Genomic DNA, 21,194 nt, shown 5'->3' with positions numbered 1-21,194 from the left:
TGGTACCTCTGAAAGAATTTCCTCAATAGCAGTACTTGAGGTAGCATATCAAGATCACCAGCACTGATTTCTCTGAAACAAGACTGAAATACTAGTAATGACTTATGAGGAGTTTCACAGTCTATTTTCTGAAGATCTTTTTATAAAAAGGAAAAAAGTAGCTGCATGTAAACTGACCAGGTCCCTTACTATTACAATTTTAATCAAATTGCATCCAATGCAGTCAAAAGTTAGTCTGTTTTACGGAAACAGAGGGCTGAAAGGGACCTCATGAGATCCTCTGGTCCAACCTCCCTGCTCAAAACAGGGTCAGCCAGAGCACATTGTTCAGGGCTATGTCCAGTCAGGTTTTAGGAATCTCAAAGGATGGAAACTCTGCAACCTCGGGGCAACCAGGTCAAGTATTTGACCACCCTTAGAGTAAAAAGGCATTTCCCTTATGTTCAAATGGGATTTCAGTTTGTACCCATTGCCTGTTGTCTTCTCACTGGGCACCACTAAGAAGTCTGGCTTGGCAGTCCTTTACTGTTGCTCCACCCACCTGCCCCAGTCAGGCATTTAATACATACTGATAAGTTTCTCCCCCAGAGCCTTCTTTTCTCTAGGCTGAACAGTCCCAGCTCTCTCAGCCTCTCCTTGTATGTCAGGTGTTCCAGTCCCTTTATCATCTTTGTGGCCCATGGCTGAACTTGCTCCTGGATGTCCATGTCTCTTGTACTGGGGAGCCCAGAACTGGACATCTTAAACCGCATATTAAAGTGAACATTTTGAAAGTGTGAGTATTCAGTACAGCCAAATCCAAGATCTTGCCACGCTGAATGATGAAAATGGATCACTGAGTTATGATTAATATAGTTTAGCTCTAGCTGCTTGAGGCATGTCATGCTGAGTAAGGGCTTCTGCCTTTTTTGCTACAAACTACACTGCAATGTTACAACTGTATAAGCTCAGAAATACCTTGAGAGATACTCCTTTACTTATAGCACTAGTATGTGCATATTCCACATTGCTGAGATAGGAAACTTGTTCTGGTATTAATGGGCTGGAAACTTGTTTCTGAACTCTTTCCAGTTAAATAGGCCATGGCCTGGAACTTGTAGTGAGACTTAAGAAGCTTAAAGACTTAGTTTCTTCAGCAGAAGGCTAAGAGGTGATGTGATCGTAGTCTTAAGTCATTGAGGAAGAGTTATTACAGGAGAAAATACTTTAATTTAGCAGAAATAATGCCATTTAGCTTGCTTAAATCAGTTTAAACTTACCTGTACTTTTAAAATGCAAAATAATTATTCAGGGACTACACTCAGATCAGATGGATATTTCAAGCAATGGAAAATGCCTTTTAGAAAGATCATGTTAGGATTCGATACAAACTTAATGGGTGATTTTTGAGTCTGAGAAAGGGACTGAAGGATGCTAAACAAGTACAGAAGATGTTACTTACAGAAGCCAGCAGTATGACTTTGACTCATGACTCACAGGAATTTATTAAGTAATCATTGCGAAAGTGAAACTCCCCCATCTAGAGCTAAGCTTGGCCTTAGCTTCCTTGTTTTCTAGATGTTGTACTTCAGTGGTTTGTAAGTTAACCTCCTAATTAGCAAAAGTTCTTTTTCTTCTTGCAGCCTCCTGAAAAAGAAGGTGGTCTACCACGTCACGTTGGAAATAAAACTGAATGTGCCTTGCTGGGATTGCTCTTGGATTTAAAACGTGATTATCAGGACGTAAGAAATGAGATACCAGAAGAGGATTTGTACAAAGTGTACACCTTCAATTCTGTTAGAAAATCTATGAGTACTGTGTTAAAAAACTCTGATGGCAGTTTCCGGATATTCAGTAAAGGTGCCTCTGAGATAGTTCTTAAAAAGTAAGAACAACTACTATTGTAATTCAGCACTTAAATTTGGCTAAATGTTGTGATAGGCAAGGAGACTGAAGTGCTAAGCAACATTGTACCATAGTCTGTGAAACATTTCTGTCATCCTATTCACAGACAAGTGGAGCAGTCCTGTACCCTTGTGATTGCAGCCAGCTTCCCAGCTTGTCTCCCTCAACTACTTGACTTTCTACAGTAAGATGAGCAATTAGCATTTCAGTTACTTTAATTCTTACACCCCAGCCCCGTCCCGTCCAAAAGAGCTGGCTGTGATTTAATTTTAACTTGCGAACTCTGCTCTGATACAGGAAAGCATCTATGAATTGATCTATTCTCTAGTTAAACAATTTTAGGTTTAGGTGTGGTTGGGCAAAATGCTCACCCATCTTCCAGTAAAGTCCCAACAGCTGATATGCCTAAATTCCAGGAAGGACTTTTGCCTTTGAAAAGTGGTTACATTTAGCTTCAAAAGACTGTGCAAGTTGGTGTCCAGGTTGATCATTTTAACATGAGGTTGAACTTGGCCAGTGGAGGGTTTTTAATGTGACAAAGCAAATTGCTTCCTTATCCATCTGCACATCTATAGAGGATTTATTAGAATGAGATTAGACTATTAGCAAGAGATTAGTCACCACTGGGACAAACTGTTAGGTGTGAAGGCGGCTGTGGTAACTCCTAACTAGGTGGGGTGAGGAGAGGAGTCAAGCATGTATGCATCATGTTCTCCAGGAACAGCAGTTGTAGCCAGTCTGGTTTTGGTTCTAACATCAGACGATTTCTAGTCTGAGTAGCACACAGATTATATTCATCAGTTCGATTTACCTTTTTGCTTGCTCCTAGCCCCCTCCCCCATCATTATCTAGGAAAGTACTAGTGCACTAAAGAAAAAAGATGAAATCTTCCTTCTGCTCAACTTCATGCTGACAACAAAAGGTCAATCTTTAAAGGACTCATGTTCCTTTTGATATAGAACTTAAATGTGAATTTTTTCATAGCTAGATTTTAAGACAAGTCTCATCAGTATGCCTATATTTGCACTACATATACCTTCAGAAGTATTTTACGCCTTATTGAGCAATCGAACTGTAGAAGTTGCTAAAACTCATTCTGCCCAGGCTCGTGTGGTCCACCTGGCTTGATAACTGAGATGAGAAAATAAACAATAAGTCCATTTGGCAAAGAACAAGAAAAGCTAGACTGATTTGGATACTGTTGGTTATAGTTGTAATTCCAAAACTACTTCAGAGTATGCACTGACTAGGAAGAACTTAGCGTCATAAGCCATTTTCTTTACCCACTACCTATGCAGTGCCAGAAATTAATCTCGGAGCTTGTAACCTGATTTGTCAGTTGTGCTGCTCATTCTTTATTATAACATGTATGACTATTCTTGAGCACTGAAAGCTTAAACATGAATATTTATAAGATACAAAAGAGTCACTAGTAGGTGTGGAAGAAATGCAGTAAACTCTTTCAAGCAGAGTAGTTTTATTCTTCTTTATTTACCATCAGGTGAAATATTTGAAGTGGGTTTCAATGAAATCTTTTATGTAAAGCTTATTGGCTTCCATTTAGTCATCTTGGAATGCTGTGAATTTATCACAAACCTGTGACTGCAGGTAACGCAAGGTATCCTTAGTGGTTGCTGACATTTGAACAGATAACCAAAATCAGGCAATTCAGATAAACCTTAAATTTCATTTTTGATGAATATTATGAAGCTTTAAGGGACTGCTTCATTTTCAGTTGCTGGCTGAAGTGGAAACTGTTTTCTGTGTATTGTACCTAGGAATTCCCTAAACCCTTGGACTAAACACTTAAATGTAACAGTAGTCATTTTAGCAGATCTGCCAGGTCTGAACTCGATATTTTAAAGTCATAAATTCTTATATTTTTTTCAGTGCCACATTAATACTGATTTGTGAAACAAATGCTTATGGCATTGCTTTATGGCAAAATTTTTCTAAAGATGCAGAGGAACAAGACTAAATTCCTTCTTCAAAAAATTCGGTAGTGTTATTCATGGTATCAGTATTGGTAAAGTATGTACGCTGTCTTTGAAAGCAGAGGCATCTTTGGCATGAAGAAACGTAACTAAAAGAGCATGTGTTGAAATGCTAGGGTGTACATAGTGTTGAATCTAGTCTCTTATACAAACATTTAAATCAGATTTAAATATTTGTTTTTAATACTTCATATTAAGAACTCTATGCCAAATGCTCTCTGAATTCTCTGCACTTAGACTGGGGGGACACAAACTTTACTAATCTTTAGCAGTACCGGAGTTTGCTTTTAGTGCTGTAAGTTTAGTGCTTACAGCTGTTAACGACACCACATGCATGTTCTGGAAGCATACTTCTGAGACTTGTATAACTGTTAACAAGGTAGGATTATTCTGTTGAACTTAAAACTGGATTGACTGATTCAACCAGTGCAGACACCAGTCTGTGTACATACCATGGAGAAATGGATACATCTGGGAGATAACTAATGTTTGTGTCTTGAATTCATTGGGCTTTATTTTCATCATAGGATGACTGGCTGTTACTTTCTACAGCTAGTGTGTTTTGCAGTTGGGAAGAGATTAAGTTCATATGGAGAAGATTTCCTTAAGAGGTGCTGCTACTGGCTTGCTTTGTGTGTGCGTGTCTAGTGAAAACAAAGCTTGTGGAAACTTACTGGAGGTGACTCATAAGCCACTGAATGGGCTGAATTTCTGGTTAGGATTTGATAACTCTTTAAACCTTCCTTTTCAGGTGCTTCAAAATACTGAGTGCTAATGGAGAACCAAAGGTATTTAGACCTAGGGACCGCGATGATATCGTGAAAACTGTAATTGAGCCAATGGCTTCTGAAGGGCTCAGAACCATCTGCCTGGCATTCAGAGACTTCCCAGCAGGGGAACCTGAGCCGGAATGGGACAATGAAAATGATATTGTTACTGGTCTGACATGCATTGCTGTTGTTGGGATTGAAGATCCTGTGAGACCTGAGGTAGGGTCACTGACTAAACTGCAGTGATTCGGTTACTACAGAGCTTGATTCATGTTGTTTGTGATGCAAAGAGTACAAGAAACTGAATTGCTATTGTATGACTTAAGTGTAGTTGATAAACAGAAATGTAATTTCTTGGGGGGAAAGTTAATGGAGCTATAAAAGCAGATTAAGACTTCTTAATGTCATTTATACTGTGTTACTGAAGCTCTATACAAATTAATGACTTAAGGTGCTTCCTGTGCAGAGTCTCAGTAGATAGAACAACTTGTCATTTTTTTACCACTTGGAATATTAGGAGTATTGTTTAGGATAATATTAGCCGTTGTGCTTGTTGCCAGCTTCTCATGGGGAATGATGGAGAGGAGGGTTTGTCACCTGAGAACTGAGGTAAGTGTGGCTTTGTGGTTGAGGTCTAAGGAGGGCAGTATTTTTCAATAGTGAAAACTTTTATGCCAGTGTAAGTGGAACTCCAGTCTCATCTGCACTATCATCACTTCACGTTGAAAGTCATGGGTGAAGTAGTGGAGCTGTAATTTATTTTGCATAATCATAAATGAAGAGCTAGTACTCTCAGTACCTTTGAATACTACAGTCTAGTATGTCATGAGGGTTTCTGTGGTATTTCTGAATACTGCAGTATCTGAAAAATTAAGGTGGGTGGGAGGGGACATGACATAGCAAAAAAGCCCCTTTGCCAGAATTGCCATTTGTGTGTTTTTCAGGAAAAGAATTGTGGCAATCCACTTAACTTTTTTTTTAAGTGTTCGATAACAACAGTCTTGATTTATAAAATAAGAGTTATCTTGGATTGAGCCAAAAACATTCATTTCACTCACATGTCTGGATTTATTCAGCTAATGTACAGTCTCTGAGCCTGTGGGGTTTTTTTGCTTACAGGTACCTGATGCAATAAAAAAGTGTCAACGTGCAGGCATAACTGTACGCATGGTCACTGGTGATAACATTAACACTGCTCGTGCTATTGCATTAAAATGTGGTATTCTGAATCCTGGTGAAGACTTCCTGTGTTTGGAGGGCAAAGACTTTAACAGGAGAATACGCAATGAAAAAGGAGAGGTAAGCATACTGACTATGTAAAGTAGATCAGAAGATATTGTAAGTCTAACTGTAAAATACAACCAATGCTCTTTTTGCAGATAGAGCAAGAGCGAATAGATAAAATTTGGCCAAAGCTTCGTGTTCTTGCAAGATCTTCTCCCACTGACAAACACACTCTAGTAAAAGGTAAGTAAAAACTATCTGACCTTCGAAGTAAAGCTAGATTTTTTTTTTTTCTGCTTCTGAAAAAATCTAGGACTGAGCAGTAGGAAATGCCTATGATGGTGTCTTTATTTGCCAGCTGATTTTTTTGTTTTGTCTTCTGCTTGAGAAATGGAGCTAACTAGAACTATCTGTTGACTCTGAGGAAGACAAAAACTGGGTTTCTTTCAGGTTAAATCTGCTGTGTTGTCAATTTTGAACTGTAACACTGAGATGTCATTCTATTTTAGGTATAATTGACAGCACTATCTTTGAGCAGAGGCAAGTTGTAGCAGTAACTGGTGATGGTACCAATGATGGTCCAGCTCTGAAGAAGGCAGATGTTGGATTTGCTATGGTATGACTTTTTTTATTATTTTTTTAATCTTCAGTATTTTGAGACCTATTCTGATAAAATGACTTATAAAATCATTTAAAAGAAGATTAAACAACCTTGCTTGTTTCATGAGCCTAATATACAACTAAGCTAATGGAGTCAACATCTCTTACACTTAATACCAATTACTTTTTCCTCCTTCCTCAGTCTTCCAACTTAACCATGCTTTTATTTGATGGAAAATGTCCTTGTGGCATTTGCTATTGAATAAAATTTAAATGCAGGTCCCTAGTCACTTGCAAATCAAAACCTTTTTACACAAAGGCTTGTTGCAAAATGTAGGAACAGAATTACTGATACTGAAGAGCTCTGAAGTGAGATCTCTTCAACATAAGGCAAAATGACTTTAGGTGATAAATAGCAAACTATGTTGACTGCGTAAAGTTTATACATGACATGGAATCTGTTTTCCATGAAATGATGCATAGGAACAGGGAGACTATAATGAGAGAGACTGCCAGTTGATGTTTAAAATGGCTTTGGAGGCTATACTAAGAGACCTCTCTAGTACAACTGAAGTAACAGTGTTTTATGACAATCTAGGATCTGCATTTGTCTAGATGGTTCCTTAGATTACTTGGCTTTTTCAATTTACATTCTCAACTACCCTTTCAAATGGTAGCCAAACCAAGTCTTGGTGTTACGTGCTAATACTAGAAACGCTCGTGCCTTAAGTATGTAGGCTTCGGCTTTCTTCTGTCTCTTTTGAAACACTGTAAGCTAGATTCCTCAAGCTTCCTCTTGCCTCAAGATTCCTCCTTGGTCTTAAGTTGAAAAGGTACAGTTTGGTGCTAGTAGGTCACTTTAGTCTTTAAAAACTCATTATGAAGCATTTGAAGAAAAAAAAAAAAGGACCACACTCCTACACTACATGCAGATGCATTGACTCAGATGCTAATCTTGAAGGAAAAAATGGGAAGAGGGAGAGCTTTCGTGTCATTCTTAAGGAACATTTTTCAAAAGCATAACTTAGAAATTTGACAGCTACACATGGAATGTTATCCAGACTGTAACAGTCTGATTTTAACGAGTATCTGTTTTCTGCTATTGTTGTATAGCTGCTGTAGTTGGCACTGTCAGGGGCAGATTTATTTTCATCTTCCAGAACTTAAATGTTTCCTGCAGTTGCTCTCTATGTTCATCTGTGCAAGAAACGAATTTCTGTAACTGCTGATCTAAATAGCACTTAAAATATACCATCTACTATATAAGGTGTACACATAGCTGTGCAGGTGACTCAGTTCCTTGACAAAATAAGGTATGGAGAATAAGGATCATTAAATTTGCTGTTGAGTTAGTGTTTTTGAAATGCCAAAAGGAAAATAAATATCCTTGAAGCAGGTGTTAACATAGAACTCAGCTTAACTGTTTGGATACTGTAGGAGACTACAGGTGTTTAACACTTAAGAATGTTATTTATATACAATGACACTGCATATTCTACTGTTTAATGCCAGTGCTCTTCTGCAAAAGGGTTTTGGTAATGTGTATTATTCTAATGTGTTATGAAGGCATGCATTGCCCTACTGCTGGAATCAATATAGCAAACTCATTAGGACATAGTCTAAACTGTAGTACTGCACCATCTGGTGGCCTTTAACTTGTACAGGGTTCAGTAACATTTCTTTGGGAGAACTTACAGTGTCTTTATCATCAACTTGAGGATTTTTATTAAGGTCTTTAAAATAAAGGCACCATTACCTTGTTTGTTTGTTTACTTTTCCCCATGCTTGAGTAGAACTTGCAAGCAGAACTTGATTCAGAAGAACGTTAGGTGCTTACAATAAAATAGTCCTTCAGACATGGTGCATCAAAGTGAATGCACCAAGGATATAATAATAGCTTTAATTACATAAGACACTGCATCTTGTTATAGTGTTTTTCTTTTCTTCCAGGGTATTGCTGGAACAGATGTAGCTAAAGAAGCTTCTGATATTATCCTTACAGATGACAACTTCACAAGTATTGTTAAAGCAGTTATGTGGGGACGAAACGTGTATGACAGCATCTCCAAATTTCTTCAGTTCCAGCTTACTGTCAATGTAGTAGCAGTAATTGTTGCTTTTACAGGAGCATGCATAACACAAGTACGTACTGGTGGTGGATTGTTTCAGCTAATAAAGGTTGAAAAATGTCATGAGTGATTAACTCTTCAGTTCAAACTTCCAGTTAAATACTAGTCCAAAGAACATAATGCTCTTCAGAACATGCCCATGTTGTATAATATATGCCTTTAATAGCCACAATTTGTTCACTTATATTGGAGGGTTTATATATCTATCTTTATAGGATTCTCCGCTTAAAGCTGTGCAGATGCTGTGGGTAAATCTCATAATGGACACATTAGCTTCTCTTGCCCTGGCAACAGAACCACCCACTGAAGCTCTTCTGTTGCGAAAGCCTTATGGTAGAAACAAACCTTTGATTTCTCGTACAATGATGAAGAACATTTTGGGTCATGCATTCTACCAACTTGTAGTGGTCTTCACACTCCTCTTTGCTGGTAAGAATACTTAGGCTTTACAGAGTTATTCTAGAAGTTGTACAGAGATGTGATCTTAAAATTAGTGGGGTGGTTCTTTAGTGTGTGTGTGTGTGTAAAGATGCCAATTAAGCTGCTGATAAATGCCTTTTGTACACAGGTGAGAGAATTTTTGATATCGATAGTGGAAGAAATGCACCTCTTCATGCTCCTCCCTCAGAGCATTATACTATTGTATTTAATACGTTTGTGATGATGCAGCTTTTTAATGAAATTAATGCCCGAAAAATTCATGGTGAAAGAAATGTTTTTGAAGGAATCTTTAACAACGCTATCTTCTGTTCTATTGTTCTGGGGACATTTGTTGTGCAGGTAAGTAAATAAATTCTTGGAGGGTGAGGGGAAAATGCACTTAATACACTGATGTACTTGCTTACATTGGAAATACCAATCAACTAGTGCCAGGCATTTCACTTCTGGAATGTGAAAAACCTTCAGTATCAAACACGCTATAAATCACTTGGAAGCTCTGCTTGACAGGGTTTTCAGGTAAGACCTCTTTGAAATTGGTAAAATTGGAATATAGAAGTACTTGTATTTACCTTTCGAATTTTGTAGTTCTTCAATTTGATCTTAGTGTTCTAGTCTCTTGACAAAATATGAAGTTGTATGTTTCTCTGCCCGCCCCCCCCCCCCCCATTAGAACTCTTCCTCTTAGTATCTGCCTGTGCATCTGAACAAGAACCTACTTAAACAATAAAGTTAAAACTTCTGATATCTTCTTAATGAGATTAGGACATGAACAAGCTTTAGAAACTTAAGTATAAGTTTTTATCTTCCTGATGCAGAAATCTGTTATCTGTATATAGATGCTGCTGTTTTATGTGAAGAACATTGATGTCTAGGGACGTTCTGTTGGTGCATGGAGGCAGATCTGTAAAAGCTAATTAGTTAACTCAGTATTTCCTAACAAATGAAATGAAATTATCTGAAACTGATTAGGTTACACACTGGTGTTGAGAAACACCAAGTCAAAATTGAATCTAAAGCAAATAGTTTATAAGAAATAGTTTCACCTTCTAAATGGCCTTTTAATTCATCAGAAGAAATATCCAATAAATCAGTATACTACTTTTTCTCAGAAGTCTTTCTCATTTTGACTTATTTCAGACTTAAGATATAACCTGTGCCTTAGGCTTCTCCTTAGACTTGGGATTCCATTGAAGTCAACCAAATTCATAGCGGTTCAGGCAATGCAAATGTATGCACCTCTGCTTCACATAAAGTTAGTTCACTTATTTTCCCAGGTTTAGGTTTTTTTAGATGACACTTCTTCAGAAGCTACTCTTAATTTTTCTGGGTTGCATATGCAGCAGGCTGACTGTTGTGCAACAAAGACAAATATGTAGAAATTACTCCTGACTGCAACTGTGTTCCCTTTATAAACTTGGCAGACTGAATGTTTTCCCAGATAAGTAACTCCTGAGTTGTCGTCTCAGTGTTTTATTCTGTGTTGATAAAAGAAGATACTCTTAGGGTTTTCAGCTGTCAGGTGTCCTACTTAATGGTCAATACTGTCTCCTTTTCACACCTGCCCTGCTACTTGAATTGTTGATTCTCCAGGGCAGACTTTCATGCATATAATTCCTATGCAGAGGGATACCTTGCTCATTAGGGCCTGTACAGCTTATTGTAATAGGTAAGTCAGTAGGAGCTCATTTAATTTAGCTTTTGAGCTCTGCACCCTCCCCCTAAGACATACCACATAGATATCACACTGTGATGATTTGAAGTCTGACATTTAACACTGATGGGATACATAGTAATATTCTGTTGAACTATTTCTGAAAGGTTTCATGTATTGTGGATCTACAGCTTGTATTAATAGAAGGTTATCAATCAACTTGGTTCTGAGATGGATGTTCATATGATGAATAATCACTAAAGTTATAGCATTGCATACATGTTGCAATTATGAAATGAAGGGGAAGAACTGCAAGCAAAATGTCGTCAACAGGTTTTTGTGAGTGTGACGTTTAAAGAATAAATGGGTAGTTCTTGAAATATTAACAAGTGTAAGAAGATGGCTTAGCTTTGGAAACTTGCTCAAACTGCTGAGACAGTGGAAGTGTATGTTTACTAAGACAGGAAATCCTATGTTCCAATACAGAGTTGTCTGTAGTGATCTTGAAGCTTTAGGGAATTTTCTAGTAACAGGCCACTGATACATGTTGTTTAATGATGTTGCTCTTCACAGATAATTATTGTGCAGTTTGGTGGGAAGCCTTTCAGTTGCTCAGAACTCTCAATTGAACAGTGGCTGTGGTCCATTTTCCTGGGCATGGGAACACTACTCTGGGGCCAGGTAAACTAGCTTTTTCAAAATGCCAAATATCTACTTTCATTAGAATACTTTACATGGAAGATAGAAATACGCTATCTTTAGCATTCAGATCTTTCAAGTGGACTATATGAATATATGGATATTAACAGTAAATACTGATTAAAATTGACTAGTTCAATAGCTAGGAAGTCCTTAGTTGGATATTCCTTACTCTGACTTGGTCAATTAGTTACATTTCATAACTAGATACTATGGCTATTTTATGTTTAGTAACTTTTAACTAGAAGCAGCTGTAGTTACCTTGTAAATATGAAATCATATCTTTAGCCAGGTAAGTACTAGAAGTTCTGTGAGAATACAGATGCAATTAACATGTTAATGTTGAAAGATACTGAACTTAGTGTTGAACAGTTTCCTTGAAAAATCAGAATTGTTAAACTTGCTAGTATTTTCTTGGTTTAAAAGCTTCCTGGTGTAGCAAGAAATGCAGCAAAACTCAAAACAGCTTTCTCTTTAATAGTTATTTGCATAATTATGAAATAATTGGAAAGTTCTCCTACCTACTAAGCTATTGCATTTTGATTTTTACCCCCCCGCCCCCCCTTAGGTTTCATTATTATTGCATGCACAACAGTGCTTGTAAGCAGCAAGCTTATTTACATGAAACTTTAGAGCCTATGGAGTTTTCCATTATTTAATGACATAGTTGTCTAAACTTTTCATACCACATGAAGAGTTTTCCATTACAGTTTCTTTCCTTTCATTTTGTAAAGGACACTTCAGGTTTCAGTATAAAATTGGTAGGGTGAATTTTAGTTGTAAAGACATACATAAACGCATATTCTAAAAGTGACTGTAAGCTTTTTAATAAGCTTCTCAAAATTAATTATTTAAGAAAATCAAATAGAGACACTCTGAGGTTTAAAAGTAGCCTAGAAGAGAATTGAGATGGCTTGAAATACCTTTGACCCAAAGTGTCTTGCAAGGGCAAACCTTCCCTGCTGCAGTTCATGCTGCTCTAGCATCTCATTAAAGTCAAAGAGGTTTTGACTTACTGAGAATAGTAGAAATTGAAGTGTGATCTGGGAGCATTCACAGTAGCAATTTCAGCATGAAGGTTGTTTATCTTGCTTTTGGAGCAGTCTTTTTCCTCTGCAGCTGCTGAAATGGCCTTCTAGGTTTGTCATGAGCAAGGAAAGCAGTCTTGGAACTGCTCTGGATCTGCTAGGTGGGACATACCAAAAGATGACTCCCCTTAACTACATAGTTCACCAGAGTAGCCCTGAAGGTGGAGATGAAAAGGAAAGCTGCAACAGCCATGTGTAGCTCTTTTGTTTAGTTTGTTAGGTGAACTAGTGTATACCAAGTAGCAAAATAACAGTTTGGGATTAAGGGTTTTGGAAATAACACTCACCTTGCAAATGGATTGATACCTTCCAGGTCACAAAAAAATGCATGTCTATTCTGTATTTCTGAATTAGCTATGGCTACTTTAAATGATGTAGTTCTCACTTGAGGTAACACATTACACTCATCAAACTGGTGGAGGGCTGAAAGCTCTAGATACAAGCACAATCTACAGAATTAATGGCTCTTGTAGCTGCAGCACTGCTCGTTCCTGGCATAGTCAAGTAATGTTAAAGTGGAATTGTTTGTCCCTAGCAAGGATGTCTTGTTTTCTAGGTTTGTAGTCTAAGTTTAATTTCACACCTCAGTTGAGGTGATAAGGATATTCACAGCTTTGCAGCTATTCAGCTGGAGTGATCACTCTACATTGATGCACTTATCCCATTTACATAATTTGTTTTTTCAACTTTGCTAGTTGTATGCAGGATATTATGTTAAGCCTGAAGTCTGGTATTGCATTTATTTTTTTTTTTTTAAAAAGAGTAATACTGATTTCATATTTTTCATTCACTGTTAGTTGATTTCAACAATTCCAACCAGCCGTCTGAAATTCCTTAAAGAAGCTGGTCATGGAACACAAAAGGAAGAGATTCCTGAAGAAGAACTAGCAGAAGATGTAGAGGAGATCGATCACGCTGAGAGAGAATTACGTCGTGGTCAGATCTTGTGGTTTAGGGGCCTAAACAGGATACAAACTCAGGTATGGTCTTGAAAAAGGTAGGATGCAGTGGGTGTTATGAGGGAAATCTCTCCATCTCCAGTCCTTTAAGGTGGCAGTTCTAACTGGTGTGACTGAGACTGTCAAAAGGGGGTATGGATGGATGTGTAATCCCTCAGGGTCCTCCATTTTCTTCAATACAACTCTTGCCTGTGTATCTACTCTATTAAAAAAAGTGCCTTTTTTCTTTACTTTTTGTGTGTTATAGATGGGATGGTCCTTTCTCTTGTTCTCTCTCTCTCTTGCTGAGCAAGCTGTCACAATCTCTGATTCCTTGCAGATGGATGTAGTGAATGCTTTCCAGAGTGGAAGTACCATTCAGGGGGCTCTAAGGCGGCAACCCTCCATCGCCAGCCAGCACCATGATGTAACAAATATTTCTACCCCTACACATGTAGTGTTTTCCTCTACTACTGCTTCTACTACTGTGGGGTGTGAGTGTGTGTTCCTAAAGTGCATGAAATTAACATTTCCTAATTCACGTACCTAACGTTTCTCATTTTCTCCTTAGTACTTAAAATCATCGTTCAGGCTTTTATAGAGCTCTTCCACAAAGTGGAGTCCTCAAGACTTTTTTTTCTTAGAGGGCTGAGAACAGGTGGAACAGTTTCAACAAAAGACTTTAATGTGAAAGCTGTGAGCCTGCACATCCTGTGCCTTCATCCATTTGTGTACAGAGGGATGTTTAAGATAAAACGGGAAAACTGTTGTAAATTTTCGAGTATATGCCTCTTAGGGTGACTTACCTTGAATAAGTGAATTAACTGTATAATCATGGACCCAGGTCAACAAAAATAGATGCCTTGCACTGCAGCCCAAATGATACTGAAGGTAAACAAGCTGATGGGAAAGCAAATGGTGTGTTAAAAATATCAATGTAGTTAGAACATGAAGCACTAAATGCATTTTCTTTGTAGCCTGTAAAGAACTTCTGAATCTCTGCTTTTGTTGGACCATTTTTACTGAATAACACAACTTTCTCAACATCAGGATTCAGGTGGTGAAACAAGGCTTCTAAATGTGTACAAGTCAGAAGAAACTTTTAATTAGCTAACATAAAAAGGAAAAGAAGGTTTAAGCATTGAATGGTGAAACTCATTCAAAACTGAAGGGGTTTTTTTCCTCTCTAGGTTCTTCTGGCAGCAGTTCATAAGCCATCAGTGAAAGTAAAGTTTGTCTCACCTTAATTCTGCCCTCTATATTGTGCTCTAAGTGGCATTTCAGTTTCAGCCTTCCTCTCTGTAGAGGCTAGAGATTTAATTGCTCGTGTATGTAGGCTTAAACTCTGGAGCCTGAAGATGCATAACAGTTGTACTTGAATACTGATAGCCAATACCTATTGTTGAAAGAGTTTTCCATCTTAATTATATAATATATGTTTAACTTCTCTAACTTCCTAGAGCCTGGTTAAATAATTGGGTTTTTTTTTTAATAACTCTGAGAGGGCTTCTTTTTCCCCCTTGCTTTTTAAACTTTCAGATTACCAGATGGATGAAGACCCTTAATTTCAGGAGCTGTCTTAAATGAAATGTTCTCTTCTGATATTTTTTTTTTTTTTTGGCTTGGGCAGAATTCCTATGTGAGCTTGCACAAGTATTTACCTCTGTACTTGTTCTCCATTGGTGAGACAGATATTTCCCTACCTTGCAGTAGTATTGAGCAGCTCAGCTCACAAATTCGCATGCCTCAAGAACATGAAATGAAAAGTAGACTTAACAGTAACGATACACAGGATTGCATCTCCTAGTTAAAATGCTAATTGGTAACCTGTATCCCTAACTACACTCAAGAGTATTAATTAGACATTCAGAATTCTCTAGAGAGCAACTTCATGCCATGCTGCCATTTGAGCAGAATCTAATGGGCATTACAGCATCTCATTGCATCAAATGACCAATGCAGATACAGAGCTACAGTAGCAGAGAACTAGTTTTTGATCCTCCCTAAGTAGTACAGTCTTCTTCTACACCCTTCAGGAGAACAACTTTTGATAACTAATATGATTTAATGGCAAGCAGATGTGTTATTTCACTGTCTCTCTTTTGGAGCTGTTTGGAAAATAGTTCAGCTGTTCCTATGAAGTGAGTTTGCAACTCTTAAGCAGCCATCTGGCTAGGAGGATTTGGAGGGCTTACTCCATTCATTGTTATTCTGGTACTAATATGATGACAGTATAAATTACACAAATAGTCTTTGCTCTTCAATTATGCATTTTATTTAGTTACTTCTCATCTAATTATCTTGAGTAGTTGAAAATAAGCCTTCAAAACACTAGATTTTCCCTTTTTAAGTATAACTTAAAATGCTGGTAGTCTGTTTTCTGCCAGGACTCTAAGTGTCCTGGGTTCATAGGAGTGTCTACACCACTTGTTTAGTATGCATTCTGCATGGGAATCAAGCCTTTATTGTGGGTATGCTTATATTCCTATGATAATTACAGCTGTCCTGTTAAGTCAAAAGTTGTTTTCCATTACTTCTTGTTCAAACTTACTATCTGTAAGCAATGGAAAACCAGTCCCATGAGGCAGTCATATTTAATTTTACCACGTATATCAGTGGCACTGTGGGATGCAACATGCCAGATAAAGGCATAGCAAACTTTTAGCTTGGCATTGTCACTGCTGATTTTCTTGATAAGTGCCGAGACAGTTTATGCAGATTGCTGGACTTGTTTAAAGCTCATGCAACATGCCAGCTCCCTAACAGCATGCTCATTTTTTATCATGTGATGAACAGTAAAGTTCTAGTTGCTGTTGTAATCTTTTACTTCTCAAGTACATTTATGCTGTTCCCTGTCCTCCCTTTATTGGTAGTTATGTCCTCCCTCTTGTGTGTGTGCCCCCCGCCATGGTTAATGGGGCTCAGCCAGGTACCTGTAAGGATAAAAATAGGGACATGATAGCTTTTGAGTAAAATTATTTGTGCAAGCGCTTTGAGGGGGTAGGGGTGGGAGAACAGTGCTGTTTCTAGAGGTCAAAGAACAGTCAGGACGTAAGACTTTATCATTTGCATTGATTCTGTGGTAACAAATTTCATAATGCATTGCTTTTGGGGAGCCCTTCTCTGTCTTTACAGTGAGGTGGTTTGGTGTATTTTAGCTGTTTTGAAGTCTGTGCTCTTGATCTGCTTGACCTTCCAGCTTCGTTCCTTCACCTGAACGTCACTTCATTTTTACTATCAAGGAACTCTATGGAAGCACTATAGTCGTGATGTATTTCTCAGCTTGAAACAAGTAATCTTGGATGTGCTAAATAAATATCTTTAAATTGGACTTGCTATCTGTAACAGTAGGTTCTTGCTTACTATAGAGTTGCTCTGCTGCTTACTGTACAACAGAGGAGCTTTGGGACTGAAGCTGCGCTTTGCTGGAGACCTAGAGTAGAGATGTTGAGAATTGAATAGGAAGCTAACAGAAAGGGGAAGCTGCATCTTGACGAAAGTGTTGGACGAAGGCATCACTGACTTCTGCCTAACCTTATTTGTTTTATCAGTTCGAGAACAAATCCTGAATTCTTGTAGTTGGTCAGGAAAATGTGGGTGTGGGAGGAGAAAGGGGGTGCGCACAGGTGATTTGATCATTCAAATTACAGTTTGGAAAGCTTGAATTCAAGTCAACCTAGACATGCACAATTTGCAAAAAGAAGCTGTACTTTATTCTGTCTAGTTTCACTCTGAAATGTTTGTTTATTAATTGTGTAAACTTAGCTTTCTGATTTGAAAAATGTTAGTTAAACAATGAAATATTACTCATCCTGGGAATTTTGTCCATGAATTCAATGTAAATTGAAGACTCAAGCAAAGGCTGATCACCTGCTTTTCTCATACTTTGTGCTACTTGAATAGTCTCTTCAAAGTTACAACCTGTTGTGGCTACTTAGTTGTACAATACAGTATTGAACTTTCTAGTTCTGATCTTAAGTTTTCAAAGCACTATTCAGTAAGGAACTTTCTCTAGTCTGGTAAATGGGTATATACTCGAATATTTACAGCTGTTACAGTGGTATCCTTTTTTGCATGACTCTTTGTAAATGTCCGGTCATTGTGACATTGGCTTACACTTGCTTGGCTTTCTCATAGTCAGTTGACATCCTAATTCCTAGCATGAGAATTAGTAACCCTTTTATCCTCTAACTTATTTTCAGCCTCTCCCCTCCTTCACCCTCTGCCACCCCCCCCGCCCCGTATTCAATAAAACCCTCATTGAGATTTATTTAATTTGTGAACAAGTAAATAACTGTTGGCCTCACTTCTGAAAAATGCTTAGCCCATGTCAAATAATTGAACAATTCTAGTGCCATATCTGAATTTTTTAGGCCCTTCAGCTTTTTGCAGTACTCTTACAATTTTTATTCCTTACTGTGTAGACTGGCAGTGCTCTACTGAAATGCTCTTCATTTTTTACAGTTTATTGCAAGTTCCACTGCATCACATACAAATTCGATTCACTCATGTCTAGCTGTTTGTGGATTCAAACTCATAAGAACCATGCCATTATCAGTAAATCCGCAGCATTTTAACAACATTTTTTTTTCTTTGTTTACAGATCCGAGTGGTGAATGCATTTCGTAGCTCCTTGTATGAGGGGCTAGAGAAACCTGAGACACGAAGTTCAATTCACAATTTTATGACGCATCCTGAGTTTAGAATAGAAGACTCCGAGCCTCATATTCCCCTTATTGACGATACTGATGCTGAAGATGATGCTCCAACAAAACGCAACTCTACTCCCCCACCCTCTCCCAATAAAAATAACAATGCGGTTGACAGTGGAATTCACCTTACAACAGACATGAACAAGTCTGCTACCTCTTCATCCCCAGGGAGCCCGCTACATAGTTTGGAAACATCACTCTGATTGTAAGCTGAATGTTAACACACTAGCTGCATTGTAAAGAAATTGAAACTGGGTCTCTTCACGCATTATGATGGACAAGATGATATTCTTGTCTTGGACTTCAACAGAAGACACACTTGTACGAATGTAGATTTATTTTTTTAAAAAAAGCTTTCTGCCAGACTGGAGGGTGCTTTTCTGGGGGTGGGAGTAATAATGAACTCTGACAGATAAACAGTAACTCAGCATAAGTGACCTGTGGATCATCTGTTGTACTTAAGAATGGTCCTGAACAGTGTGTTAGCAGAGCTTTAGTTTATCATGATCCTTTTCTGAGGGGAAGGCTGGGAAGGGCAAGGAAGCCCTGGATCATTGAATTGATACTTTAATTTCTGCTGTTGGCTGTTAATAATTTGGATTATTTATGTTTATAAATGATACAGATCTGTTTACAAGGTTTGTAGATACTTTTTTTGTTCCTGTTCATAGATGGGAAGCTTCCTTATAAATGATGCAAAGAAAAAAAAAAAAAAAACAACAAAAAAACTAGTCCTTCAAATACTGCTGTATTTTCAGGAAAAGGGTGTTTCTATTGAAACTGTACTAAATTTTGCCTGCAATTTACCTTGTTAAATATTGTAGATAAATTGCTAATACTAATAGCCAAATAGATAACACTAATGCTTTGTAAAAACATGAGCAGTGGTGTTCTAATGAAGTTATGGCCTCTGTCCTAATTAGTTTCTTAAATACATTTACTACTTAATGGTTTTGAAACAACTGTTTAATTTTTAAAAATTTTGAGAAACTTACTGAATAACTTTTGTTCAGAACTTAGTAGGATTGTTTAATGCAGGACATCAATATGTGATGGAACTTGCTTGAAATATTTCTGTTATCTCGGGCAAAATGGATTAAATCAAAATACATCAGAATCTTAGTCCTTTGTTTTTGTCTAAACATGTTAGTTTAGTGCTGTCTTGGTGAACTGTGAGTGGAACTGTGATTTTTTTCTAATCTATAGAATCCTTCATGCAGCATGAGGGCTGTTGGCATTTTGAAAGGTTGTTAGTGGGTAGCATACATGTTCTCCTTTTTGTTTTTGAAACTTGTTTGTAAACATGAATAAATCTGCCCTTTTGTTAAAATAAAATTGCAGCAATGGTTTCTTACAGATTTTTTTTTTCTCAGCTCCTTCACTGGAAACACTGAAAAGTACTCTTTTGTATTACTGCTTAACTTTAAACTACAGTTTCAAGATGGTAACAGCCCCACTAAAAATAGTACTTTGGGTAAATGGAATCACGGTGGCTGCCTCCAGAATGAATGTAAGCTCAGGTACTCAAAAGTCTTCCCTGAGCCAAAAGGATACTTCTTGGGAATGAACAGGTCTGCCTGAAATTCCAAGACTTACTGTGAGTACTGCATAATAAATGTATCCCTGACCACTTAAGTGAGGGGAAACTGAGAACTGACATATAGCATGGGTGAAAATACATTTTTCAGTTGATTAACATCTTATGCATCAAAACTGACCTGCTAACGATTGACTGAAGAAGTTATGGTCTGCCTCAACTGTATTGTTTAAACAGTGAAGGACAATGGAACAGTACTTGATCTTGTACTTCCTCACGCTTAGAAAATCAACTGAGGAGATGAGTTGTAAACTCCTTTTTTTCCTTTCTTTTTCCAGCTCTGTGTTCTTTGAAATAGCAAGTTAATTTTTTTGCCAAATAATCCAGAATTTTGGAGATTTTTAGAGGGGTACTTTCAAAGGAGTGCAGGAGTTAAGTTAGTAGTGAGGGAGGAGATAATACTAGAGCAAACTGCAGAAATGAGCCGTTTGGAAACTCAAGCGTATCTTTCCCGTGTGGTGGGATACATACACGCTTGGGTTTGTCCTTTAGTGGCTAGTGTTCAATCTGTAGCACTGTATCCCACTGTCAACCACTCCTGAATTCAGTCTCTTCTATTGTACTTAAGTAAATACACTGAATTCTAGGCAAGGGGGGTTTGCACTTGACACTTTGTATAGTAATTTCTCCCATGTTTCTAGCACTTCCCTTACCTCATAGCTCTTACCTAGAGGGATTAGTTTTTATGTAAGCTTTTTTCTCCCTACTACAAAAGTCAGATAAGCATTGGCTTAAAATGAGGAGAAGTTTTTTTACCCATAAAGTACATGGCCATGTGAGAAAGTATCTTCATTTAATTTCATTAATGCATGACAATTTGACTTCATTTGAAACCAGACTTTACTTTTTCCCTCTCTCCTAGCTGTGATCATGATTGCGTGTTACCTTTTTTGGAATAAAGTCTACACTTAAGCCTTTTGAGGGGGGTGGGAGGGTGAATGTAGGCTTTGTACATCGGTGGTCCCTCTTGATTCTGTTAACATCCATGTGCTGTTCTTACAGGAAATTTCCTTACAGAAATAAGCAAAAGTTGTTTAAGAAGGGGGTATGCTTTCTTTGTGATCTCAAGAAGTCATAACATGTTGCCTAGATTATGAAATGGTTATCACTAAGCTCATGAGGCCTTCATTGCCTTTCTGGTTGTAAGGTTTACTTGTCTGTCTTGTAACCGAAATAAATAAAAGTGCTGTTCATCTCAGTCTGTATGAGGACTGAAATTCTTGAATGTTAGTGCAGTACTGATTTAAACCTGAAATGCATGCCAATTCTATAAAATCGCTCTTCCTACAATTTTAAGCTTATTCCCTTTCAAGAGGCCATGGTGTACATGGTGGTATGATCAAGCAAGCAATAGTAACCTTTAACATAAATGCAGTTCTAGACTGACTACTGTTTGAAGTGGCTTAAAATTCAGTATCCCGGGTAGGATGTCTACTGTACTTGTGTATAAGACAAATGTTAGGACAA

The 21,194-nt window shown here is 37.7% G+C and overlaps 1 protein-coding gene across 8 annotated transcripts in view; it reads left to right on the top strand.

Moving 5' to 3' along the window:
- The window catches only part of ATP2B1 (ATPase plasma membrane Ca2+ transporting 1), a 63,643-nt gene extending 42,717 nt beyond the window's left edge, over nt 1-20,926 (top strand). For 6 of the 8 annotated variants that reach the window (XM_074870720.1, XM_074870722.1, XM_074870725.1 and 3 more), the window contains exons 11-22: nt 1,623-1,864; nt 4,630-4,867; nt 5,768-5,947; nt 6,028-6,115; nt 6,382-6,488; nt 8,423-8,614; nt 8,817-9,030; nt 9,170-9,381; nt 11,267-11,374; nt 13,278-13,460; nt 13,759-13,845; nt 18,022-20,926. In XM_074870720.1, the coding sequence (XP_074726821.1) occupies nt 1,623-1,864; nt 4,630-4,867; nt 5,768-5,947; nt 6,028-6,115; nt 6,382-6,488; nt 8,423-8,614; nt 8,817-9,030; nt 9,170-9,381; nt 11,267-11,374; nt 13,278-13,460; nt 13,759-13,845; nt 18,022-18,333 (2,163 nt within the window). In that variant the 3' untranslated portion in view covers nt 18,334-20,926. Of the gene's footprint in view, nt 1-1,622; nt 1,865-4,629; nt 4,868-5,767; nt 5,948-6,027; nt 6,116-6,381; nt 6,489-8,422; nt 8,615-8,816; nt 9,031-9,169; nt 9,382-11,266; nt 11,375-13,277; nt 13,461-13,758; nt 13,911-18,021 lie in introns of all 8 variants that reach the window. The other 2 variants (XM_074870727.1, XM_074870726.1) reach the window with 2 other exon arrangements.
- Nucleotides 20,927-21,194: the final 268 nt, after the last annotated feature.

Source organism: Strix uralensis, chromosome 5 (assembly GCF_047716275.1).
Source record: "Strix uralensis isolate ZFMK-TIS-50842 chromosome 5, bStrUra1, whole genome shotgun sequence".
NCBI classification, from domain to species: domain Eukaryota; kingdom Metazoa; phylum Chordata; class Aves; order Strigiformes; family Strigidae; genus Strix; species Strix uralensis.
The sequence above is the reverse complement of the archived record's forward strand: the minus strand, read 5'-3'. Positions and strand labels throughout refer to the sequence as shown.